At 33.9% G+C, this 22,279-nt stretch overlaps 4 protein-coding genes across 5 annotated transcripts; 2 read left to right on the top strand and 2 right to left on the bottom strand.

Moving 5' to 3' along the window:
- Window positions 1–186: 186 nt before the first annotated feature.
- Window positions 187–4,372, bottom strand: LOC144855553 (HMG box-containing protein 1-like). The gene is made up of 10 exons (XM_078713447.1): window positions 4,233–4,372; window positions 3,833–3,950; window positions 3,663–3,730; window positions 3,239–3,413; window positions 2,819–3,072; window positions 2,338–2,625; window positions 2,078–2,222; window positions 1,760–1,990; window positions 1,534–1,678; window positions 187–1,178 (listed from the first exon to the last, which is right to left on the bottom strand). The coding sequence occupies exons 2-10, from the start codon at window positions 3,925–3,927 to the stop codon at window positions 1,170–1,172; spliced, it is 1,410 nt and encodes a 469-aa protein (XP_078569573.1). The 5' UTR covers window positions 3,928–3,950; window positions 4,233–4,372; the 3' UTR covers window positions 187–1,169.
- Window positions 4,373–4,976: 604 nt separating this feature from the next.
- LOC144856127 (uncharacterized) lies at window positions 4,977–13,499 on the top strand. Its single transcript, XM_078714094.1, has 16 exons — window positions 4,977–5,046; window positions 5,143–5,253; window positions 5,335–5,463; window positions 5,878–6,009; window positions 6,321–6,381; window positions 6,571–6,710; window positions 6,863–6,985; window positions 7,181–7,339; window positions 7,692–7,823; window positions 8,248–8,367; window positions 8,870–8,973; window positions 9,228–9,332; window positions 9,716–11,093; window positions 11,386–11,439; window positions 11,767–12,662; window positions 12,927–13,499. Exons 1-16 carry the CDS (start codon window positions 4,977–4,979, stop codon window positions 13,134–13,136), a joined length of 3,924 nt encoding a protein of 1,307 aa, XP_078570220.1. The 3' UTR covers window positions 13,137–13,499.
- Window positions 13,500–14,221: 722 nt separating this feature from the next.
- Window positions 14,222–17,445, bottom strand: LOC144855433 (transmembrane protein 168-like). 2 transcript variants are annotated; one of them, XM_078713290.1, is made up of 4 exons: window positions 17,375–17,445; window positions 15,492–16,868; window positions 14,981–15,258; window positions 14,222–14,819 (listed from the first exon to the last, which is right to left on the bottom strand). In XM_078713290.1, the coding sequence occupies exons 2-4, from the start codon at window positions 16,757–16,759 to the stop codon at window positions 14,278–14,280; spliced, it is 2,088 nt and encodes a 695-aa protein (XP_078569416.1). In that variant the 5' UTR covers window positions 16,760–16,868; window positions 17,375–17,445; the 3' UTR covers window positions 14,222–14,277. The 2 variants fall into 2 exon arrangements, with proteins under 2 accessions (XP_078569416.1, XP_078569417.1); XM_078713291.1 differs by having other exon boundaries at window positions 14,981–15,255.
- Window positions 17,446–17,556: 111 nt separating this feature from the next.
- LOC144855602 (ras-related protein Rab-43-like) lies at window positions 17,557–22,171 on the top strand. The gene is made up of 4 exons (XM_078713508.1): window positions 17,557–17,860; window positions 18,335–18,518; window positions 19,566–19,819; window positions 20,131–22,171. The coding sequence occupies exons 1-3, from the start codon at window positions 17,660–17,662 to the stop codon at window positions 19,817–19,819; spliced, it is 639 nt and encodes a 212-aa protein (XP_078569634.1). The 5' UTR covers window positions 17,557–17,659; the 3' UTR covers window positions 20,131–22,171.
- Window positions 22,172–22,279: the final 108 nt, after the last annotated feature.

Raw genomic sequence — 22,279 nt, 5'->3', positions numbered from 1 at the left:
TTTAAACAAACGATCTCGCGTTACAAATTGACATCATCCTTAACAGATTATAAAACGCGATTACCAGCCTTCTTCATTATGGATATGTATTTAAAATTCATGAATATGTATGAGATGATCATACATATTCATGAACGCATATTTCTAGCCGCAATCTAAACAAAATACATCATTTGAGTCATAAAGTTGTATACTTTTATCCTTTAATACGAATCATTTTATGTGTTCATATTTGTGACTAAAATAAACATAAACTCCATTTAAAAACCTCACAATACTGCACTATAAATATTGAATCACACAAAATGAAAGAAACCACGTAATACAAGATTTTTAAAAGAAATAATGAAAGAAATCCACCAACAAATAAAAAAAAACATTCTACTTGTCAAACACGAATAAAAAAAGACAAAAATAAACACAAAATGCTAGACACCCAAAACAGACTGCATAAAACACTTCAATAAACTATATAAATTCCACAAAAGATAAAAATATAAACACATACAATAAAAGTAACCTCCTTCCCAATTTAAAAATAGAGTATAATATGTAATATATAAAAAAAATCTTAAGATTCAATATGATATATAAACTATTGTAAAATACCAAATATACAGTTTTTGTCTGTAAGACTAATATGACTAATACAAGTTTTAAAAATCTTTGGCAAAAATTTAAAAGGTTCAACATTATTGTATTAAAATTTAATAACTAAACATGAGAGAATACAAGATTTATGTAAAAATGTATATAAATTTAGTACTAAAATTCACAAGTGGGGGTATCAAATAGATACAGATTTTAACGTCCATTCAGAAACTGTCAGGGTCAAAAGGGGAATCGCGTACTGTTACGCACGTGGAAGACTCAACACAGTACTGTATGGATCATTCAAATATAAGTAAGGTATGATTTGATGACAAGTGTTAGTTCATTACAGTAGTTGTTAGTCACCCTATGTAGTGTGAGCTTGGTTCCCACTAGCAACGCAAGTGAACTGACCAATCACAAGCAACAGTTTGTATGAATCATCATGTCGTGATTGGTCAAATTACTTGTTGAGCTTACATCCTTGCATGGGAACCAATCACAGACAATTCCAGCGACATGTAATTTGATTGCTTCATCAATTCAGATCCCTTTTTTGGTGAATGATATTTTCTCAGTCAGACACTCTGAAACGTAAAAAAAAATGCAATACAATAAAAGAAAATTTGTTTAATACTGGAACAGAATACAAATTTATACTTCATTTTATCATTTACCTGGCAAGCAGAGATAAGGTAGGGAAACAACCTATCATTCCCATATTCTACGACTATTATTCCTATGTCAAATGGAAGGATAGATATTCTACAACTATACTCACACTTCACACTAGAGGCATGGCGCTTTCTACAACTATACTCACACTAGAGGCTTTCTACAACTATACTCACACTAAAGGCTTTCTACAACTATACTCACACTAAAGGCTTTCTACAACTATACTCACACTAGAGGCATGGCGCTTTCTACAACTATACTCACACTAGAGGCATGGCGCTTCCTCTTCCAGCAGTCAGGGTGATGTTTCTTGTGTTCGTCTGCGAGTGTTTTAGCTTCTTCTGCGTACACCTTTCTTTGCTCATCGTTCAGTTTTTTCCATTCATCACCTAGTACAACACTGATGGCCCTGTAACAAACATCAACGTTATTGTTCTCTCTCAATGGACTGTTCACCACCATTATACATATATTTCATATTTCTCATTACCTGTTATCTCTACCTGGGTACATCTGCGTATACTCCAGTCTAAACTTCTTAGCAAATAACATAAAGGCATTCATAGGCCGTTTGAAACCACGGTTCGGATCTAATTTGCGTGTTTTTTTAATCGGCGACGGTGGTGCACTCCTAGGCTGGTTTGATTCCATATCACGTCGGTGACGAGCTAGGCTGCTCAGTGCCAGTACTGTTGAAGTGTCTAGAGGCGTCAGGTCAAAACTGAAAAAAAACATGGTATCAAATTACATAAGTATAAGTAGGCACGTAACAGGTACATAAGCCCACCACAAATAAATGATAAATTACCTTTTGAAATTTTCAAAAACATTTGATTCTTTAAAGCTGATAGCGTCAGGATGAGAGGGCGGTATACAAATGTCACCGGTTTCTAGTTCACTGCATGGTATTCCATATTTTTCAACTGTTAGCAGAGGGTTGTAGGAAGACCAACCTATATTAGAAAGAAGCAATTGTGATTTTATAACAGACAAATTATCAAAGAATATACAGTGGTACATATAATATAGTTACTTGTTGGGCTATGGGGATTGTGTATTTTTGGCTACCTTTCTCTTTAACAAAAAATGGATGATCGATAGGACACCGTGCCTGCAACATTTTCTGTTCAGGTTCGAGTGGATTAAATGTCAGCCTTATCTTCTCAGCTGGTTTGATGTCCTCTATACGTTCTAACATTAGACCGTTTGGTGCATAATGTCTTGATGCTGATTGGCTAGCTGATGAAGGATCTGTAATTTGATAGGCTGCTTTTGAAGCTAACATCTCTATTCTACCAATCTCTTCTGCTGATTGCCAATCAGATGTCTGGTTTGAAATAAATTGTATAAGGGTACCTAAAGAAATTTACGATATAAACATTAATAATTGAATTTATTATCCTGGATCTTTTTTGTAAATACCTTTACAAAGCTAAGCTCAATATCATACATTTGAACTATAAATTAATTATGTAAATATTATGTAAGTATTATGTAAATATTATGTAAGTATTATGTAAATATGATTTAAATATTATGTAAGTATTACCTTTCATAAAGCACTGCCATACTGCTGCAGGCCATGTGTGTGACCAGCTACCATGACAAGATTCTACATCTTCAGGGGAGGTGGGGAACGGGGATGAAGATGACACCCTGTTATCACTTTCTGGTTCCACTTTGCTCAATGACGTCAGTACGCTTGAATGAAACTCAGCATCAGAGAACGTTGAGGGCGCTTCAGGAGATTTTGGTGGCTTAGCGTATGTATGCATTAAATTACTAAATGCTACTGCTGGGTTTCTGAAAGAAATTTTTTTATTAATCATTTTTTTTAGTAAATGAGTACTTTTTGTTTAGTGATGTATTTCGCTTAATTTTTAAATAATTTTAATTCTTGACACTAATTAGATGCATATAAATTACCGAAATAAGATACATTTATTAACAATATGCGTAAAAATGTTACCTTTTTTGGCTACTTGTTTGTAGAAGAGGACTTTGTGGTCCTGTTGCAATGTTAGCTAACTGTGTTAACCAATCAGACGAATCTACCATTGTTTGTGGAGGTGTGATAGGTCCACTAAAGCTTTGATTTTGACCATCATCTTGCGGGTCTATTGTTAGTAATCGATTCCGAGATTCTGTAAAGTAATATTGACCATATAAGGTTAATGATGCGTTCACAGTATGCATATGATGTCATACAGTATGCATATGATGTCTCACAGTATGCATATGATGTCACACAGTATGCATATGATGTCTCACAGTATGCATATTGTATGATAATGATATCACATAGTGAGTATGCATATAAATTTACTAGCATTTGTTTGATTCAAAGGTACATTAAATTGCAAAATGCTGACACTGTGAAAATAGTCACTGACCTTTGACCTCTAGTACTGGTTTCAGAGGTGCGTTGCAGTTTCCCACATGATTTCGAAGACCATTAGTACTATAATATATGAAAAATGACATTAAAATCATAAATTATTGTAAAGAGTCAATTTTAATTTAAAAAATAACAGTCGAAAAAGAAAATAGCGTGAATGCTTACTTTTTGAATGGCCGACAACAGTTGGCACATATGTGTAATTGACTATTGTTGTTGTCACCAATTTTGTGGTCACTTTCATCATGACAACTTTCCATTGTATTTTTTGCCTCTAAATAGACTGTAAAAAAACATGCAGTACAATAAATAACAATTAAATCATCATATTCATACATATGGAGGTAACTACCATGTTATATTATATTAGGCTTGTAGTATTTACATACATATTTCAAACAGTAACGTTGCATTAATATGCCCAGCTGCTTATTCAATTTTAGGTCGAAACGACTCGATAATGAAGTAACTACCGCCGAAAAGACGAACGGACCGTCTATCTCACGCGCACGGCGGCCTTCTCTTGTTGGGAGCTATCCTAAATTGCTAATTCGATAATACTTACAACAATAAAACCATCAGCTTATTTAATCTTATATTTAAATTTTGAACTGTGGGTTTAGTAATATATAAATATGCAATTTAAAGCTACATTTTGCAACTTTTCTCATGTTGTTTACTCGGAGTGGAGCGCTAGGGACGCCATACTTGTTTTGATTGTCGACGACTTCAGGTACGACAGTTTTGATTGGCTAATCACGTAGAAGCCGTTCGACCTGCTGCCACCAACGTTTAGAAATGTCTGTAACTTTTTGATGATGAACCAAAATTGTCTGCTGCTTAGATAACTTTATTTTTTTATTTACTACTCTAAACTAGGCCTAAACAATAAGCCAACTATAGAAGTATAAAGAAAGTTGTAAGTAAAAGTCACTAGACCTAAGTATTATTAATGTAATAAGTTGTAGGGCCAGGAGAGGCCTAGCGTAGGCCTAACTAGCCCTAGCTAGGCCTACCTAGCTAGTCTAGAGGCCTAGCATAGCTAGCTAGGCTTAGACTAATTAGAGAGTTAGGGCTAGCCTAGCTTGGACCTGGTTGGACCAGGTCAGATAGCCTAGGTTAGGTAGACCTAGCAGGTTAGGCTAGGCCTAGCTAGGTATATTATAATTTTATGCTAAACTCTATGCTCTACTAAAAGTACGTAAATTTATATATATTTCATAAATCTTTCACTTCTTTCTCCTCCCACCAGCAGTCTAAAGCTAGAGGAGGCCTCCTAGACCAAGCTACATGCTATAGTATCTGGATGATGGAGTCAACATTAAGATCAGTGATTGAGACAGCTCCTGTGTGTAGTCCAAAATATGCAGGAATACATGGTACAGACAGTAAAAGTATTAAACAATATCAACAAACATATTCATTTGGTTCTTTATTTTACCATGCAACATATTATCATTTTTGTTTTGTTTCAGAAATGAAAATGGAGCTAAGTCTCTTATTAGAGTCATTGAAATTTCATATGAACTGCCCAGATTCTCAAAAAACTGCTTTATCAGGACTTGCTGCAATGCTTCTACATTCAGGTAACATACCAGATATAGATATGCCACATGTATTTCAAATTTATATTTTGATATAATAAGACATACTTAATTTTATTCTAGATGAAGCTAAGGAAATATTTAGAAAGTGTGGTGGCTTACATTTTGTACGGACTTTGCTAACATCAGTTGACAATGAACAAGTAAAGGTAGCGGCTATTTACACTCTTGTATGTGCTATAGAACATTCCAGTGAGTATGCATGTTACTATAACATTAACAACAATCAGTCAATTCATTCAACTGTATCATTTGTAACATTTTAACTTTGAATAGTTCATCTTTTCCTGATTTATATTTATTATGTTATTATGTAACTTTAAAAAGTCATGGAGGAAATTATTGTTTTATGTAAAGAATCTAAAGCTCTGTCTACACTATCAAACTAGTAAATTGGTAGTGATATGACATCATCGTTTCCATATATGGGCACATCACATTTTTTTGTCACATAAAGTTTGATAGTGTAGACAGAGCTTATAAATACTCTTATGTCTGAATTTTTAGTAGGTGGTTAATACTTGAGTACAGTATTATACATCATTATCATTAATCATTATTATTAATCATTATCTGCATTTGTATTTGGCTATATCCTTTTTGCAGTGTTGTCCAAGAAACAGCTTTGTAACATGTCAATGTTTCGCTTTCTTCATTCACAACTCGTAAGCGAGGAATCAAGCAAACAACTTAAGATATTTTCTTCTTTTTTTATACTGTGTTTGGTTACCAACAATAGTAAGTACAATCTGTACAGCTTCTAGCAACATAATTAAGTGAAAATACTTGAATTGAATATAATTTTGTTTGTTTTGTTGCTTAGTAGGAAAAATCATGTAATAATAATTTTCTTTTGTATAGCGCCTAACAAAAATTTTCTCTAAAGCGCTAAAACCACAAGGCTCAAACTGCTCACCACTTCTGAAGTTTCCTGCAGTACAGTATAAGTTTTAATATATATGCTTGTTTCAATAAATCACCTACAACTAGTACAATTTCAGCCAGATGTCCATGCATGTTTGTATTCTTTTAATTTGATCTTGATTTAGGTGAAGGACAGATGCTCGTAAGAACATCTCATTGTTTGGATGTACTCGTCAATATGTTCAGGTTAGTCTGGTTTTAGACAGTTATAATGGCCACCCCTGGTAACTAGAACTGACCTGGCTTCAAACTTAGTTACCAGGGCAAGTTGCTAACATGGCACAGTTCACTAACAATGAGATAAACCAACGTACCCAAGTAAATAACTAAGCCAATGTCAGAAAATCATTTAATTAAGTTCCAACTTTTTTTCAGGAGCAATGACTTTAAAAACTCACTTCTACAATCGGAAGATAGTAATTTATTGGATGAGATTAAAGAGGACGAAAGCAGTTTAAAACTGTGGAAGGGAATAGCAAGTTGTCTTTGTGGATGTGTCAATAATCCACAAAGTGGTAAGCATACAACTAATACAATTCACACAGTACATACCACCTAATTTCTAGAATACTTTTTATAAAATTGTCAGCTCTCCCAATAATGGAATCTCAGATTTCTTCTGAATGTTATCTTTTGCTTACTCATTGTTTTTTTTTTTAATCAATAGTTGACAACCAAATGATCTGTGCGTCTGCATTTCCTGCTGCTGTCTCCTTCATTGAGAAGACATGTGACCAAGATATCATAAGATTAATTTTATCTTTCATCAGTTTAACAGTTGCTAACAATGGTAATCTTTTTTGGTTTTTTTATAGGACTTTAAATGTACTCCAGTATAAAGAATGTGTTTGTGTTTTCTCATTGTTACTACTAAATGTTGACGTTTTGTCAGCTGTTTATATATTTTTGTCAACAATAAATAAAAGTAGCATTTATTAGAGGTGACACAAGTGGTCTTAAATTGGAGGTAAATATATATTTATAGAAAACAACCAGGAGAGAATTGGACTGATTGGTGGTTTGAACGTATTGCTAGAGGTGTTCCACAACCAAGTGAAGCTATTGGAGATGCATCCAAGTAGAGACGCTATGCAAATGATGAAACACATAGCAAGTACTATTGTATCTTGTATTGAAGACAATGGTAATTCTTCATTCTCTATCTAGCTATTAAGTTGTTGATGTTATTTATAACTTAATTAGTTAAGTAGAGGACGTATGTTATAATAATAGAAAATATTGTCTACACTATCAAACTTTATGTGATAAAAAAATGTGATGTGCCCATATAAGGACATGATGATATCATAATCACAACCATATTTGGGGACATTACACTTTTTTTGTCAAACTAGTTTGATAGTGTAGACAGAGCAATAATCACATTTATAACTACCGCTAAAAATGAGTCATTTTCATTCATGCACTTTACTTGTTATATTTGCACAATATATTTTAGTTTTTTAAATACATTTTAAATGTATTTTTCATTCCAGATGATAACAAACTGTTGATAGCTGATTTGCATGTCACCCACCTGCTTTTACACGCACTATTGTTAGATTCAGTAGACACCAGCACAAAGTTACAACTTGTTAATACACTTGTACTCTGCACAGAATCATGTGGTGAGATTTATTTATTATTGAAGCAAAACTAATTTACTTCAGTAATATTTTGTTTACTCATTATCCTGTAATTATTTAGCTTTTTGTAAGCATGCATTTAAACAATAGGATTTACTACTATCTACTTCTTAAGCTCTGCCTTCACCATAATAATAATAACGTTATTTGAAAACGAAAAACTTGATCACTTAATACAGTGTTTTTAACAAGGCCGTTTCAATTATCAAACTTTAAGTGATGTGATGTGCCCATATGTGGACATGATGCCATATCACTACCATATTGGGCACATCACACTTTTTTTGTCACTAAGTTTGATAGTGTAGACAGAGCCTTAAGTGGCACTATAAAACCCTTTCTAGCACTATGAAATCTACATTACATTATACAAAAACCCAAATGGTATCCTTTCTTTTTTGTGTAGAGAAAAGTCAAAAAGAATTTATCGAGCATAATGGTGTACCTTCATTAGTACAGCTAATGGCAAGAATACAAGAGGAGGAGTTTTCTAAGTCTGCTACTTATCTCTTACACATGTGCCTAGGTAAGGGATGCCAACCAAAGTCTGCTACTTATCTGTTACACATGTGCCTAGGTAAGGGATGCCAACCTAAGTCTGCTACATATCTGTTACACATGTGCTTAGGTAAGGGATGCCAACCTAAGTCTGCTACTTATCTGTTACACATGTGCCTAGGTAAGGGATGCCAACCTAAGTCTGCTACTTATCTGTTACACATGTGCCTAGGTAAGGGATGCCAACCAAAGTCTAGTCTGAGATTTTGCTAGCCTATCTGTACCATATGTGAAGCTCTGTCTTCACTATCAATCAGCCCAAATATGTGACATCATCATGTCCGTATATGGGCACATGTTTTGTTCACAAAAAGTTTGATAGTGTAGACAGAGCTTAAGAGAAAGCTGGGGCCAGGCTTGTGGTTAGCTGTTTTCTGGGCTCCTTTTGTATTTTTGTTGTTGTACAATAAACTTGAACTTTAGTATAACATAATAGTAATAATAATACTTAAGTTTTTTATGTTATAAAGATTCACAAAAATCTAATTCCACTTGGATGACGCCAGAAACGTTGAACGATAAACAGGCCGTCGAAGAAACAACAAAACAGCCGTACGAAAACAGAATGAGTCCGGTAAACTATTTTGGTTTTGTATTTTGATTCACAAAAAATGTAATTGCATGTAAAATTTCTGATGACGTACTTTTGATATTGATATAGGCAAATAATTTATTATTATAAGTTGTGTTTGTTGGTTTAATAGTTATATCCTATGCTATCCTTATGCTAATCTAACACAGCGTTTACACATCCTCCAGTACATCCCTGCTATTTGGAGTCATACTGCTGACATCATTACAGTTTACTGCTTTCATTGTGCATTTCAGGTAATTACACCAAGTTTACACAACATGGTACAGACAATGATAGGGATGTTAAAGAACACGCCAAAATGTCACGAAAATGACGATGCTGCACAGAAAGATATCATGGTATGAAATGCTTTCATTGAATAAGCATATACCATTTTCGCAGATATTCTCTAGTTTTTCAAAGTATCAGTATTATTTTATTGTTTGTTTACAGTTCAAACAAACCACATGCATCACATGCCACCCTACGCAATACATACTGTAATAGTACCACAAGTGCTTAACCCTAGATGCTAATGCATTAGTACTTCCATCACCATACCCCCTAAATAACCTCACTCCTAACCTATATAATCTAAATGCATTAGCACCTTAACTAAAGGTTGTGGTAGTATTATATATAGCGTTGGGTGGGTTAATGATATTTGAGTTACTTTTTCTGTTCAAAAATATAGATAGAAATGTTGCAGATATTCATTTGTTATTAATTTATTTCATTTAAGGATGACATTAAGAAGGAACTTACTAAAGCATCTGGACTTGAACTGAAAAACGTAGATAAACGACTTAAAAGGCTAAAAATTCAGCAAGATATCTGTCAAAAACCAAATATGAGGGACAACAGGCAGTCTGATGATCACAACCGCAATAAACTTGACAAAGACAAGCACACAGGAAGGCACTTGGGACATAGATCTAATGGATGTGGAACATTCACAACGCCAATGGCTACTGTTCAATCAAAGAATGCGGCTCATTCATTTGTGGAAGCTTGTGACGTGACTACACAGACTCCCACCAACAAGAGGAACCTTAGGTATGTAAATAAAGAGAACGTAGAGGCAAACCAAGAAATCAGTGATGCTACGTTAGCATTACAGCATTCAATTTCAAGCCATGTGTACGCAAGCACGGATATCAGTACAACAGCGCAAAATGATTTCTTTAAAAAACCAGAATTACCGAAAAAAAAGAAGCCAGTCAACACATCAAATAAAAAGAAACTGTACAATATCAACAACAACTTGTCTCATATTAACAGTGTATCAAAATTTGACATAAGTGTATCGCAAGTTGACAGAAGTGTATCACAATTTGACAGTGTATCGCAAGTTGACAGAAGTGTATCACAAGTTGACAGAAGTGTATCACATATTGACAGAAGTGTATCACAAGTTGACAGAAGTGTATCACAAGTTGACAGAAGTGTATCACATATTGACAGAAGTGTATCACATGTTGACAGAAGTGTATCACAAGTTGACAGAAGTGTATCACATATTGACAGAAGTGTATCACATGTTGACAGAAGTGTATCACAAGTTGACAGAAGTGCATCACAAGTTGACAGAAGCGTATCACATGTTCACAGAAGTGTATCACATGTTGACAGAAGTGTATCACAAGTTGACAGAAGTGCCTCACAAGTTGACAGATGTGTATCACAAGTTGACAGAAGTGTATCACATGTTGACAGAAGTTTATCGCAAGTTGACAGAATACACTCTTCCAAGACCTGTAATATTGATCGTGATTTTTTAAAACCTCTTCCTATATCCACAAACCGTTCAAGATTTTCTGCTAATGACTTTTACACTGATTCTGATGTGGAGAGTGTCATCTCGGAGTTGTCACAGATCCCTTCTGTAATAAAAAGCTACCAGAAGAAGCATAAACAGAAGTATGTTACAGATACATCAAGTCCCATTAAGAATTCTTCTGAACTTTATAAAACCAAGAAAAAATCTGCAAAAAGGTCGTATAAAGTGAAGTTGGTAAAAGATAGTGGAAAGCGTTTGGTTGGAAAGAAATTTTTGCATTCATCTTGTAAGGTACAACGACCAAGAAGATTTGCTATTTATCACGATGGACCTGCCAAAGGTTTGTGTACCCTTTGTGTATTGAATTTATAAATGTTATTTTCACTTTTAATTTCTATAATGAAATGACCACGCTCTTTTACATTTAAATTAATTAGCTTTATGATCAGATGAATCACAATGCTATTTATTTATAAAATGTGATGTGCCCAAATATGGTAGTGATGTGACATCATAGTGTCCATATATGGGCACATCACATTTGTTGTCACATAAAGTTTGATAGTGTAGGCAGAGCTTAAGTCGACTTTACTTGTTAGCATTTGCTAATATTTCTTTTGAATTATGTTTAGATGAAATTGCTGAAACCAGCACAGTAATAGCAAGAATGTTTCAAGACTGCCCTGGTATGTAAAGTCATCTATACTTGCATTATAAGCTAAAGCTGAATTATTCTATACGCACATGACTTGAGTAACGCCAAACTCAAAATACTACAATCAACTCTGCAAATACAGGACTTTTATTGAGGTCCCAAGATCATTTTTACCATTAAAAACTAATTCCAAATGCCAGAATTTGCAGAAAATTAGAAAGGCCACTAACCCAAAGGTGTCCGGTATTGGGAAAGCTGACTGTATATTTACTGTATTTAAAGAAACACATAAAGAACTGTATTGTTAAGTAACCTTAGAAACATAATTGGTAAATGTTTATTATTATTTATCGTTTAGGCTGCGTACCACCAGTTAATCTGCCATTGCTAAACAGCATTAACTACAAGAAGATTTTACAGAAATGTGAACGCACATGTGAAAAACACAAGAACAATAGTGGTATGTTAGAAGATCGTAGACAACAGATTGGCAAAGAAATCCCATGTAAGGCTGTGTGTGGTGAGGAAGAGATGGAATGCATACCTAAAACACACAAAGAAAGTCAATTAATTCAAGTCAAAAGCATGAAAGACAAGAAGACAGTCCTTGGCGAAAAACATAACACACTACACACGAAGACTAGTACCATAGAGCCACATCACACAGCTAGAAAAGAAGATCTACGGATGACGTCAGGCCTTGGTGAAAAACAACACACACTACACAAACAGACTAGTACCATAGAGCCACATTACATAGCTAGAAAAGAAGATCTACGGATGACGTCAGGCCTTGGTGAAAAACAACACACACTACACAAACAGACTAGTACCATAGAGCCACATTACAAAGCTAGAAAAGAAGATCTACGGATGACGTCAGGCCTTGGTGAAAAACAACACACACTACACAAACAGACTAGTACCATAGAGCCACATTACACAGCTAGAAAAGAAGATCTACGGATGACGTCAGGCCTTGGTGAAAAACAACACACACTACACAAACAGACTAGTACCATAGAGCCACATTACACAGCTAGAAAAGAAGATCTACCGATGACGTCAGGCCTTGGTGAAAAACAACACACACTACACAAAAAGACGGGTACTGTAAAACCATATCACACAGTTGGACAACAATTTAAGAGTACATCTTTTAAAGTCCACACTGGGGATGAAAGTAACACACCAGAGAGTACTGGTTACCTGGAAGGAAAAACAGCAAGTAACCTGAACAAACAACCAAAAAAGGTTTGTGTGCGTCAATTTATTGTTAGTAAGTCTACTAGAGTAGGCCAAGTAAAAAAAAAGGTTTCACATCCCAGATTTGAATGATAGTTTAAAAGTCCAGTTGAAATTTACACATCTTGAAATTAAAACACTTTATGATCTGTCAATTTTTGCAAATAGTAAAACAAAATGTTGTGCGGCTCTAAAATTAGATGAGTGAAGGGAGGTGAAACCAACAGTTATTTGTATTTTGACAACTAGCTACAGATGTATTATATCTTTCAGATATTTTGTTATGTATTTCCTCCGTCAAGTAAGAGACGAAAAAGGAAGGACTACACAGAAGAGGAAGTGAAGAACTTGCTGGATGGAGTAAATAAAAAAGGACCAAACTGGAACAACATTCTGTACAGCTACGACTTCAAACCGGGAAGAACAAATGTAGACCTGAAAGATAAGTATAAGAACATGAAAAAGAAATTCCGATTATTGTAGCTACCTCGTAAACATTGAGTCTTGAAATAGAAGTCTACCTTAAGAAATAAGAGTAAAGAAGAAGTACCATTTTTCCCCAAATGTTAGTTATTTAGTTTTAGTAATTATATAGCATGTGTTTTTTTTGAATTTCTGCAAGACCTTCATACTAAAAGCCCCTTTGTGAATATATTTGCATAAATTAAAAATACAAATTTTGGGTTTTTTTTAATCCCAAAAATAAACACATTAACTAAAATGGTTTTAAATGTATTGATGATGTCACGCTTGAATGATTCCAATTTGTCTATAACATTGGTTTATGATCCTTTCTCTGTGAAACTCTAGTGGAAGACATTTTACTTTTTAAATAAGACCTTTTACTTTAAAAAAAAAAATTTTTACTTTAAAAAAAAGACATTTTACTTGTATATCTCCTCCTTATACTTTATTTGCTTTGTCAATCGTTTTAAAAGTTATTTGAAACCATTTCAACCATATTGTTCACATTTATTATTTCTTTGGTTGCTTCCACCTGTTTCTATCCTCTTCAAACCATGTAAAGCCTGGTTTCCATAAAATCGCTACACGACAGAGCGTAGCGATTCTATGGAAACGCTTGAATTTATCGGGGATCTAGTACGCGAGCGCTAAATATTCTTTGGTACGAGTATACGATTCATCGCCGACAAAATCGGCAAAGTTGAACATGGTTGAACTTTGCCGATTTGACTGCGATGAATCGGGGAGCCTTCCCGATTGCGTCGGAGACATCTGCGCGTGTAGCGATTTTAATGGAAACGCTGTAGCGACGGTGTAGCGATTTTATGGAAACCAGGCTTAACCTAAGGCTGCATTTATAATTGTAATACTAATTAAAAACTTGTTGAAATCTAATGGTTTATACATGTCTCAACCCTATGCCATCATATGTATGTCCTAGTAGATTCCAAAAATCAAAATATGTATATACAAAATATTTAACATTAAAAAATAGTACATAGAAAAAGTAATAGAAAAAAAGTTGACTACAAAATTTAAATTATTTATAAATATAAAGAAAGTGCTATCGGCAAAACATAAACATTTAGTATTTATTATTAAAGTTTAACCAAACTAAAATGGATGGATCTATTTTTTATTTGATTATTAATATAAAGCATTAAGATCGTACAAGCCTAAAGCCATGACCCGTGTTCACGATCTTTGGTGGCAGCCATTTCATCTTGATTTTACGACAACATTCTAAACACCAACAACGAGAATCACATTCCATAGAACTTACAACTTGCAATACTTTAATCAATGAATGCGTTATCCGTGGAAAATTTTGATTCCAATAAACCTCAATATCATCCTCGGTCGGTTTATGAAAGCTAAAATCAACCCAGTTTTTAGAAATGCAATAAACAGCTTTAGTTTTGCTACCTTGTTCTCCCCACGTGACATCCGCGTCTTTAGTCGTGTTAAACGCAACCCATTCCATCGTGAAATCACCGATGTTCGCTACGATCCCAGTTTCAGGATCAGATTTACCGAAAGAACATGTTTGAATCGCGATATAATCTTCAGAATTTCGCGTAACTTGTTTCAACCATCCAGCATGATGCTTTGTGTCTAAGATGATGATCAAACGTGATCCAGATTCTGCGTCAGCTTCGCGCCACCATGTTAACAATGTTTCAAATTTCAAAATACCATCATCTAAAAATAAAACAATTTTTATCATCACTATCAGGATAAAAGTTTTTAAACACTGCACGCCAGTTTTGGCAAAAGGATGAAATTTGGCAGATTGAGGAATTTAGGAAGGTACTGATAACGTATTTTACAGAAACCAGATAAATGAGAGGTAAAACACCTACCTGCTAGAGCCCAGTCACCATTTGTATGGACATGTCCACTGTAGTAAATGAGATACGTATCAAACCGTGGCCCATCATTAGTCCTTCGTGCCAAAAAACTCTTCATTTTCGTCTGTAAAGAATCTATGGCAATGCCACCACTGGAGAAGTCGCAACTGAAAACATCAATCATGTGGTGGACGAGAAACCGCTGAATGCTGTTCAAGATGTTAACAGACCGACGACTCTGTTCTTCTATGGCGTTGCTTGGTAACAAGACGGGCATTCGATCAGCTCTGCTGAAGAAAAACATGACATTTTTGTAATCAACCAAAAGCAAATTAAAGTTGGTGAAGAGGAACCATATATACACCAGTACCAGTACTTTGAAGCTCCCATATGAGAACAGCATTCACAGGAGCTCGAATGAAAATTGTGTCTGACTATTCTATCTAGAAACTATAAAATATATTAAGTTATCATACATTAATTTCAAATTTTTTGTACATTAGAAAGATAGAATGTACTGTACCTGCAAAAACCAGATGGTCCAATGACTGCATAGCTAGTGCAGGTGCCACCGAGCAGTCCGCCTAACTCTTGTAATATACCGTGAAACATTGCCTCCAGCGGTAAAACAGTCAGGATACTAGCCATAAAATGCGTGTTTGTAGCTTGCCACGATGCAGCACCCAGTAGCAAAGTACTTAAGAACACGCTTAATATGATGTACTTGGAGACGAGAGCAAAGTACCTCAATCCTTTGGACGCCATCACAGTTGATAAATTGGTATTCGTTTCTTGATTGGTTTTTAACACACTATTGCACTCGCTTAGTTTATTACAAAAAGTCCAAAACGTTAGAACAAAGATTACATGTAAACACATCCATATTACACCAGACAGACAGAACAGAGGTATAGACAGATACCACTCCTCATTGGATACAATAACATACCCAGCTGATTGGAAAAAGTATATTTCAAAGGCTATAACGCACAAAATTAAAAACCTGTGTTGATAACGCGGAAGGCTAGAAAAACACTGCCACCTCTCGAGCGCAGATAACCCATTGTAGTATAAATCAAAAAAAGGGTCGCATAAAAGTCTACCAGTGAAGCACAGTAACGCCCAATGACTTAACTTAGCCGGTATTGCTTTAAAGAAAAACAAAGTACTTATTGCGTAGAATAGTATAACGCACGGTATAGCGAATGATACTTTAAACCGCAGCATGATTATCATCAGCACGTTTGCGATCACCAATAGCCACATGCTTGTCATGTAATCTGAACTAAGAACGCAAGCTACACCAAATCCAAGAAACTCAAACTTCTCAGCTTGCGTTAGTAATCGAGATTTATAAACTGCACTTCCACACGCTCGTTGCATAAACGACCAAATTATTTTCACACCAAGGCTTGTTATTAATAATATATTTGTCACCATTGTCGGTTTGTCCTCGTCGAAGCTACTGTTGTTGAAAAAAGCGATCATTCCTAGAAGACATCCGAACCATAAATGACTAAAACTTGCGCTTATGTCGCGTAAGTTGAAATAGTAATAGAAAATACTACTGAAAGCGAAGATGAGAACACCAAATATGATGATAACAAAGATGAGGAGGCTGTTTGTGTGGTACCAGCTGGAATAGAGACCTGAGCAAACCGCTACAAGCAGCACAAATATGTCCACAACTCCGAGGAGATTTACGCTACATTTAAATTTGGTTTTCATTCTGTTAATGCCCTCAACCGGAATTACAAGAAAATGACTCGTGAAATAACGAAGTGAATGCATCAGAACTTAGTAGAATACCAGCATGCACTTGCTAGTAGTGTACAACATTTAACATAATAATTCACCGCTTTCCTTTACAAAGTCTATTGTAATATCCTTAAAAGTTGCTCTGAAAAAAAAACCTATATAGATTAGATTTTTTATTTTCAAAATGTCATAGTTGACAATCCAATAGCAAATTATATATGTTACTAGTGTAATAGTGGTGGATTTTCCAAATACTCCATGGGAAAACCCCAAATAGTATCTTTGAGGGTTTTCCCAATGAATAATATTGGGAAAATCCATCTGACCACTATAAAACAAAAATTAAAAATAAATTTAAACTTTATACAACATGTTTAAATGCAATATTACTAGGGATTCATGAATATTCGTTCTTTATTGATTGCTAGGCCTAGCATCAGACCACCCTGTTTATGATGCTCTACAGCAGCGGCTAAGCATGTGGCACAGGCGAGCGTTTTAGAGTCTAAATATGTTTTTATAAGGGAGCCGGCCTAGCACTAATACTTACACCAAAAGGCCAGCATTTGCTAAATTATAACTCCAATTACCGTTTTAACGTAATCAAAATGTCTTTCATAAACATATAGGTCAATGTGATATACTTACAACAATAAGAACATTTAAATAAGGTAGAGTTTTAATGACAAAAGTTTAATTGTTTGTGTCGGATTTTTTTTTGTTTTGGGTTTTTGCCAATAATCGATATGGAGCGCCAAAAGAGAAATAATATGAGGTTAAAGTGCGCATGCCCACTAAACTATGACATCATCATTTATAAAAGATGATTAAGTGCGACACGACTACAGTTATTGCATAAAAATGTTTCGTGTTATTTCTTGACGAAAACTAACAAAAGAATCAAGAATTTTGTGAGAGCGGTTGCAAACTAAAATGACTTCTTATCCACACCATCTGGAATCCGATGATTCGTTCGATTTCTTATTCAAAATCGTATTAATCGGCGACGCTGGCGTAGGCAAAACTTGTGTTGTCCAGCGGTTCAAGTCCGGGGCCTTCCTCGAGAAACAGCATGCAACAATCGGGGTAGATTTTACTATGAAAACATTAAATATTGACGGAGCTAGAGTAAAGGTTTGTAAATTTTTATATTAATATATAACCTTTTGAACTAAAATATGTTAATTATACAGTCGAAAACAGACCTAAAATAGGGTATCAGTATAGTTTTGTCAATTTAAGAAGAGTTTTAATAAAACTAAAGAAAGGCTAGGCTCTCTCTCTCTCTAGGCCAGTTATACTATAGTGGCAAATCCTAGTAGTAGGTCTGATCTAGGATAATATTGGTCTAGCCCCCTCAATTTTAACACAGGACTGTATTTTAATTGTGGAAAAATGGTGAAACAATTTTTTTAGTACTTTTTTGTTAAAGGATAATTTATGGTCATAAAAAATATATAAATCATTTTACAGGATTTACGAGGAGTATTTATAATATAATTCTATTTAGAAAATTTACTAACAGATTAAACATTTATTATATATTTTTACATTCATTATTACTATGTACAGAAAACAAATGTTGATAATTTTCATTTTTCTCTTCAGCTTCAAGTTTGGGACACCGCAGGACAGGAAAGGTTTCGAACAATAACACAGAGTTATTATAGAAGTGCAAATGGCGTAGTATTAGCGTATGACATCACGAAAAAAGAATCATTTAATAACATACCACGATGGATAGAAGATGTACAGAAGTATGCTGGCAATAATGTACTTCAGGTTCTTATAGGTAAGTAAGTGGTGCTGTCTTAAACTCTGTCTACACTATCAAACTTTATGTGACAAAAACATGTGATGTGTCCATATATGGACATGATGTCATATCACTACCATATTTGATCATATCACTACCATATTTGGGCACATCACAATTTGTTTGTCAAACTAGTTTGATAGTGTAGACGGAGCTTTATGCATCTTAGATCAACTATGTAATGTTAAAGATTGGATGATATCTCTGTGTGTAGTATCATCTGACTACAATGCCATTGCCTCTTGCACATCTTGTCAGGCTAATTCGTTTATAGACAGACAAAAGAGTATGGGTATTTGATATGACACAAAAGGGAAGATGAAAGTTGTACAGTATGTGTTGTCCACACACAATTCAACCCAATTACAATGAAATACACCGGGTTATTACTACCATATTTAAATTTAATCTTTTTGCCCGTTTGATAGTCTGTTGAAATTTATACTGTCATGTGAAATTTACAGTCGGATACATGTTGTACAGGAACAGTGTCATTTTGATCTAATTATTTCAACATGTTTATTTATATTCTTATCATTCCTTATCCATAAGTACATTATTCACTTAAGAACCAGACTTAAGCTATTTGATCTTATCATTAAATTTGTTCATGCTTCATTGGTTTTTGAAAGACACTTAAATTAGTTGAACTTTACCAATGATTGTTGTTGAGTATCTAATTACCAGCTGGCCTTCAAAGGCATTGTAATTTACTTCACATTCTTGCTCTATTATTCAGATCTAGTTCATTGTATTTAAGATGTTTCTTTAAAAGAAAATAATTAACTGCACTTTTAAACTCTGTCTACACTATCAAACTAGTTTGACAAACAAGGTTTGATATGCCCAAATATGGTAGTGATATGACATCATCATGTCCATATATGGGAACATCACATTTGTCACATAAAGTTTAATAGTGTAGACGGAGCTTAAGTGTATATAGTAAGAGTTTTTCAACAAGTATTTTGTGCCTATTTATTTATTTCCTTCGTTTTAATATTATATTTTATATTTTTGCAGGAAATAAAAAAGATTTAGAAGCATCAAGGGAAGTCAAGTTGACCGACGCTGAGGCGTTGGCTAACCATCACGGTATGCTGATGTGCACGGAGACATCCGCAAAAGATTCTACAAATGTGGACGACACGTTCTACCAATTAGCAACCATTTTGAAAAAGAGGCACGGAGGTGGGCCAGCGCTTGAAGCTGGTGGAGGCGACACCATAAACATGGATACTAAACGATTAGACGGTTGGGGATGCTGTGGTGTCTAAGTTCGCACTCATTCTTTACTGTACTTAGACCCTAATGTTAATCTCAAACAATATAGCCTACTGTAGTCACACATAATATTAATTCCTGCAAAATTCCCAAATATTGTAATTTATAAATATACTCTTTATCATAGATGACAACATTTCTTTTTTTTTAATAAGCTAATTTGATTAAATGGAGTTAAACTCTGACTGTTCTGGTCTCTATCAGAGACAAATTTTGTCATCTATACAATTTTTAGAAACTATTTTGTTAAAATTCATACAAAGATAATTATAGTCACTATTGATATGTGTAATACTTTTTGCAGTGCTCATATGTGAACCAATTCAGTAAGGATGGTTCACACCAAGTCTGAAAATGGCAGAGAATAGAGGAGCCATCCACTGGACATGAGTCTATTCCAGTTGAGTGTGAACCCAGTACGTTTAAGTGGTAGGTTTATTTATAGTAGAGTATTTTTAACTGAGTGTTTGTGAGCTTCCAGTAAGTGAATGAAGACATGATGTAAATATAATGCAATTGTTTCTATATACAGTAATTATTATATTCATATTTGTGAATATCTTCTCATTAATGTAACATTTGATGCACTAACAGAATGGAACTTGTATGTTCATTATTCAATTTTCAAGTCAAGGAGAAAGAAACATATTTTTAGTGGAACATTAGTGATAAATATTTTTTATTAAAATTGAAATAAGAAGAAAAAAAGTAGAATTTCTACAAACGAATGGTTCACAATTTTGAAAATGTGAGTTGGTTATAGTTGGTTACTGCAGTATTTTACAGTTGCTGCAGTATCTTCATTTCTGTTGATAGGATGTTTCATGTATGAATTACTGCATTAACTGCAGTAGAATGATTGCTAGGAGTGTCGAGGCTGATCTTATCAATTTAGTCTTTCCAAAGCTTGTTCACATTGCAATATTAGCGTTCATATTAATTATTATATTTGCACTTTGATTATATTATTGAAAATATACAAATCACTTAATTATATGTTATTTTGCATGTTAATCATACCATCAGTGGCGTAACGGCTATGAGCGCTCACTGGCTAAACCAGGGACCTCAGGTCTCTATGTTACGTCACTGCATACCATAGTTCCATTTTTTACAAAGTACAGAATGTTTGTTTATGTATTTTCTTTGTACTTAAAGGTAATTTATATTTTAGATGCATTCCATTTTTGCTCAATTTATTTGTTTGTACTTATTAAGCATTAATTAATGCTTAGATAGTTGATGACCAAATAAATCTTTTAAATTATTTGTTCAGATCCCGAGAGAAACATCTATTAATATTCCATTCCAAAAAAAATCAAAATTCTCCCAAAACCATACTTTTTGTAACCAAATTCTTTCTTTTTTAATTATTTTATTCACTTGTCTGTGAAGCAATCAAACTTTTAAATGGTGCAAAAAGGGAAAATATATTTTCGTAATTAAAAGGTGAAATAATACTGTAATTTGATACAATTTTAACTGATTTTGTTACCATTATTATTATATATTTATTAGGCATGTACTCAAGTGGTGAGTGTCTGTTCATTATTTAACATGCACTGTTTTACTAATACATTTTTTTATGCTAAATTTATATGGTGAAGGGGAAAAAAGGGGTGGGGGTAGTAGTAAAAAACAAATAATATTCTTGCCGATAACATAAAGCTTAAATAATTGAGATAGTTACTAAATTTGCAACACAACACTATTTTGCACGACTTAAATTTGTTAATTTTCTTTTATTATAAGTTCAATACTTAAATTCAGAAATTGATTTATAATTTATTTTGTTTAAAATGTTTAATGTTTTCTCTTTCAAGTTTTAACAGTGTGTGTTTTATCATTTTTATTTATCACCACGTTTTGAATTGAAAAAGGTATAACTGAGCAGTCATTGTGTTTACAATTAGAGAATCCTCACTGTAAAGCAGGGTTGGGGGTGAATTTTTAGGTGTTTTTAATCAATTTTAATAGCTCCTGCAAATTCCAATAAACTGTTTGCGGTGGGGACAGGAAAGAGGTATTCTGTTCTTGTTAAAATTGTTGCATTTTGTTCAGTTCCAGTTTGGTACAAATGAAATGGCTAGCCAATAGTTTCACAATACACACAATAGATTAAAATGTTGTTGTTAATACTTCCATAATATCAAATAAGATGCAATTACTGCAGTAGATTGATTGACTTCTGCAGTAAAAGTTATTTACCTCTGTAGCACGTTTATTGTTATGACATATTGCAAGTTGTTTTTGTGTTCATTCTAATAAAGATTGTAATATTTTTATTTAATAATGTTGTTATTTAAGTATTTTATTATTTAAATAAAATCTAATTAATTTAATAACATGTGTGGCACCTATTTTGATTCATGCATAGAGATGTTGAAGTTTAGTATGATCTAAAAACTTTTTATTTGTATAAATAATGTTCATCAAAAATATGAACAAGGCCT

This window comes from Antedon bifida, chromosome 11, assembly GCF_963402885.1.
Source record: "Antedon bifida chromosome 11, ecAntBifi1.1, whole genome shotgun sequence".
In the NCBI taxonomy this organism is placed as follows: Eukaryota; Metazoa; Echinodermata; class Crinoidea; order Comatulida; family Antedonidae; genus Antedon; species Antedon bifida.
This window is presented reverse-complemented; position numbering and strand designations above follow the sequence as displayed.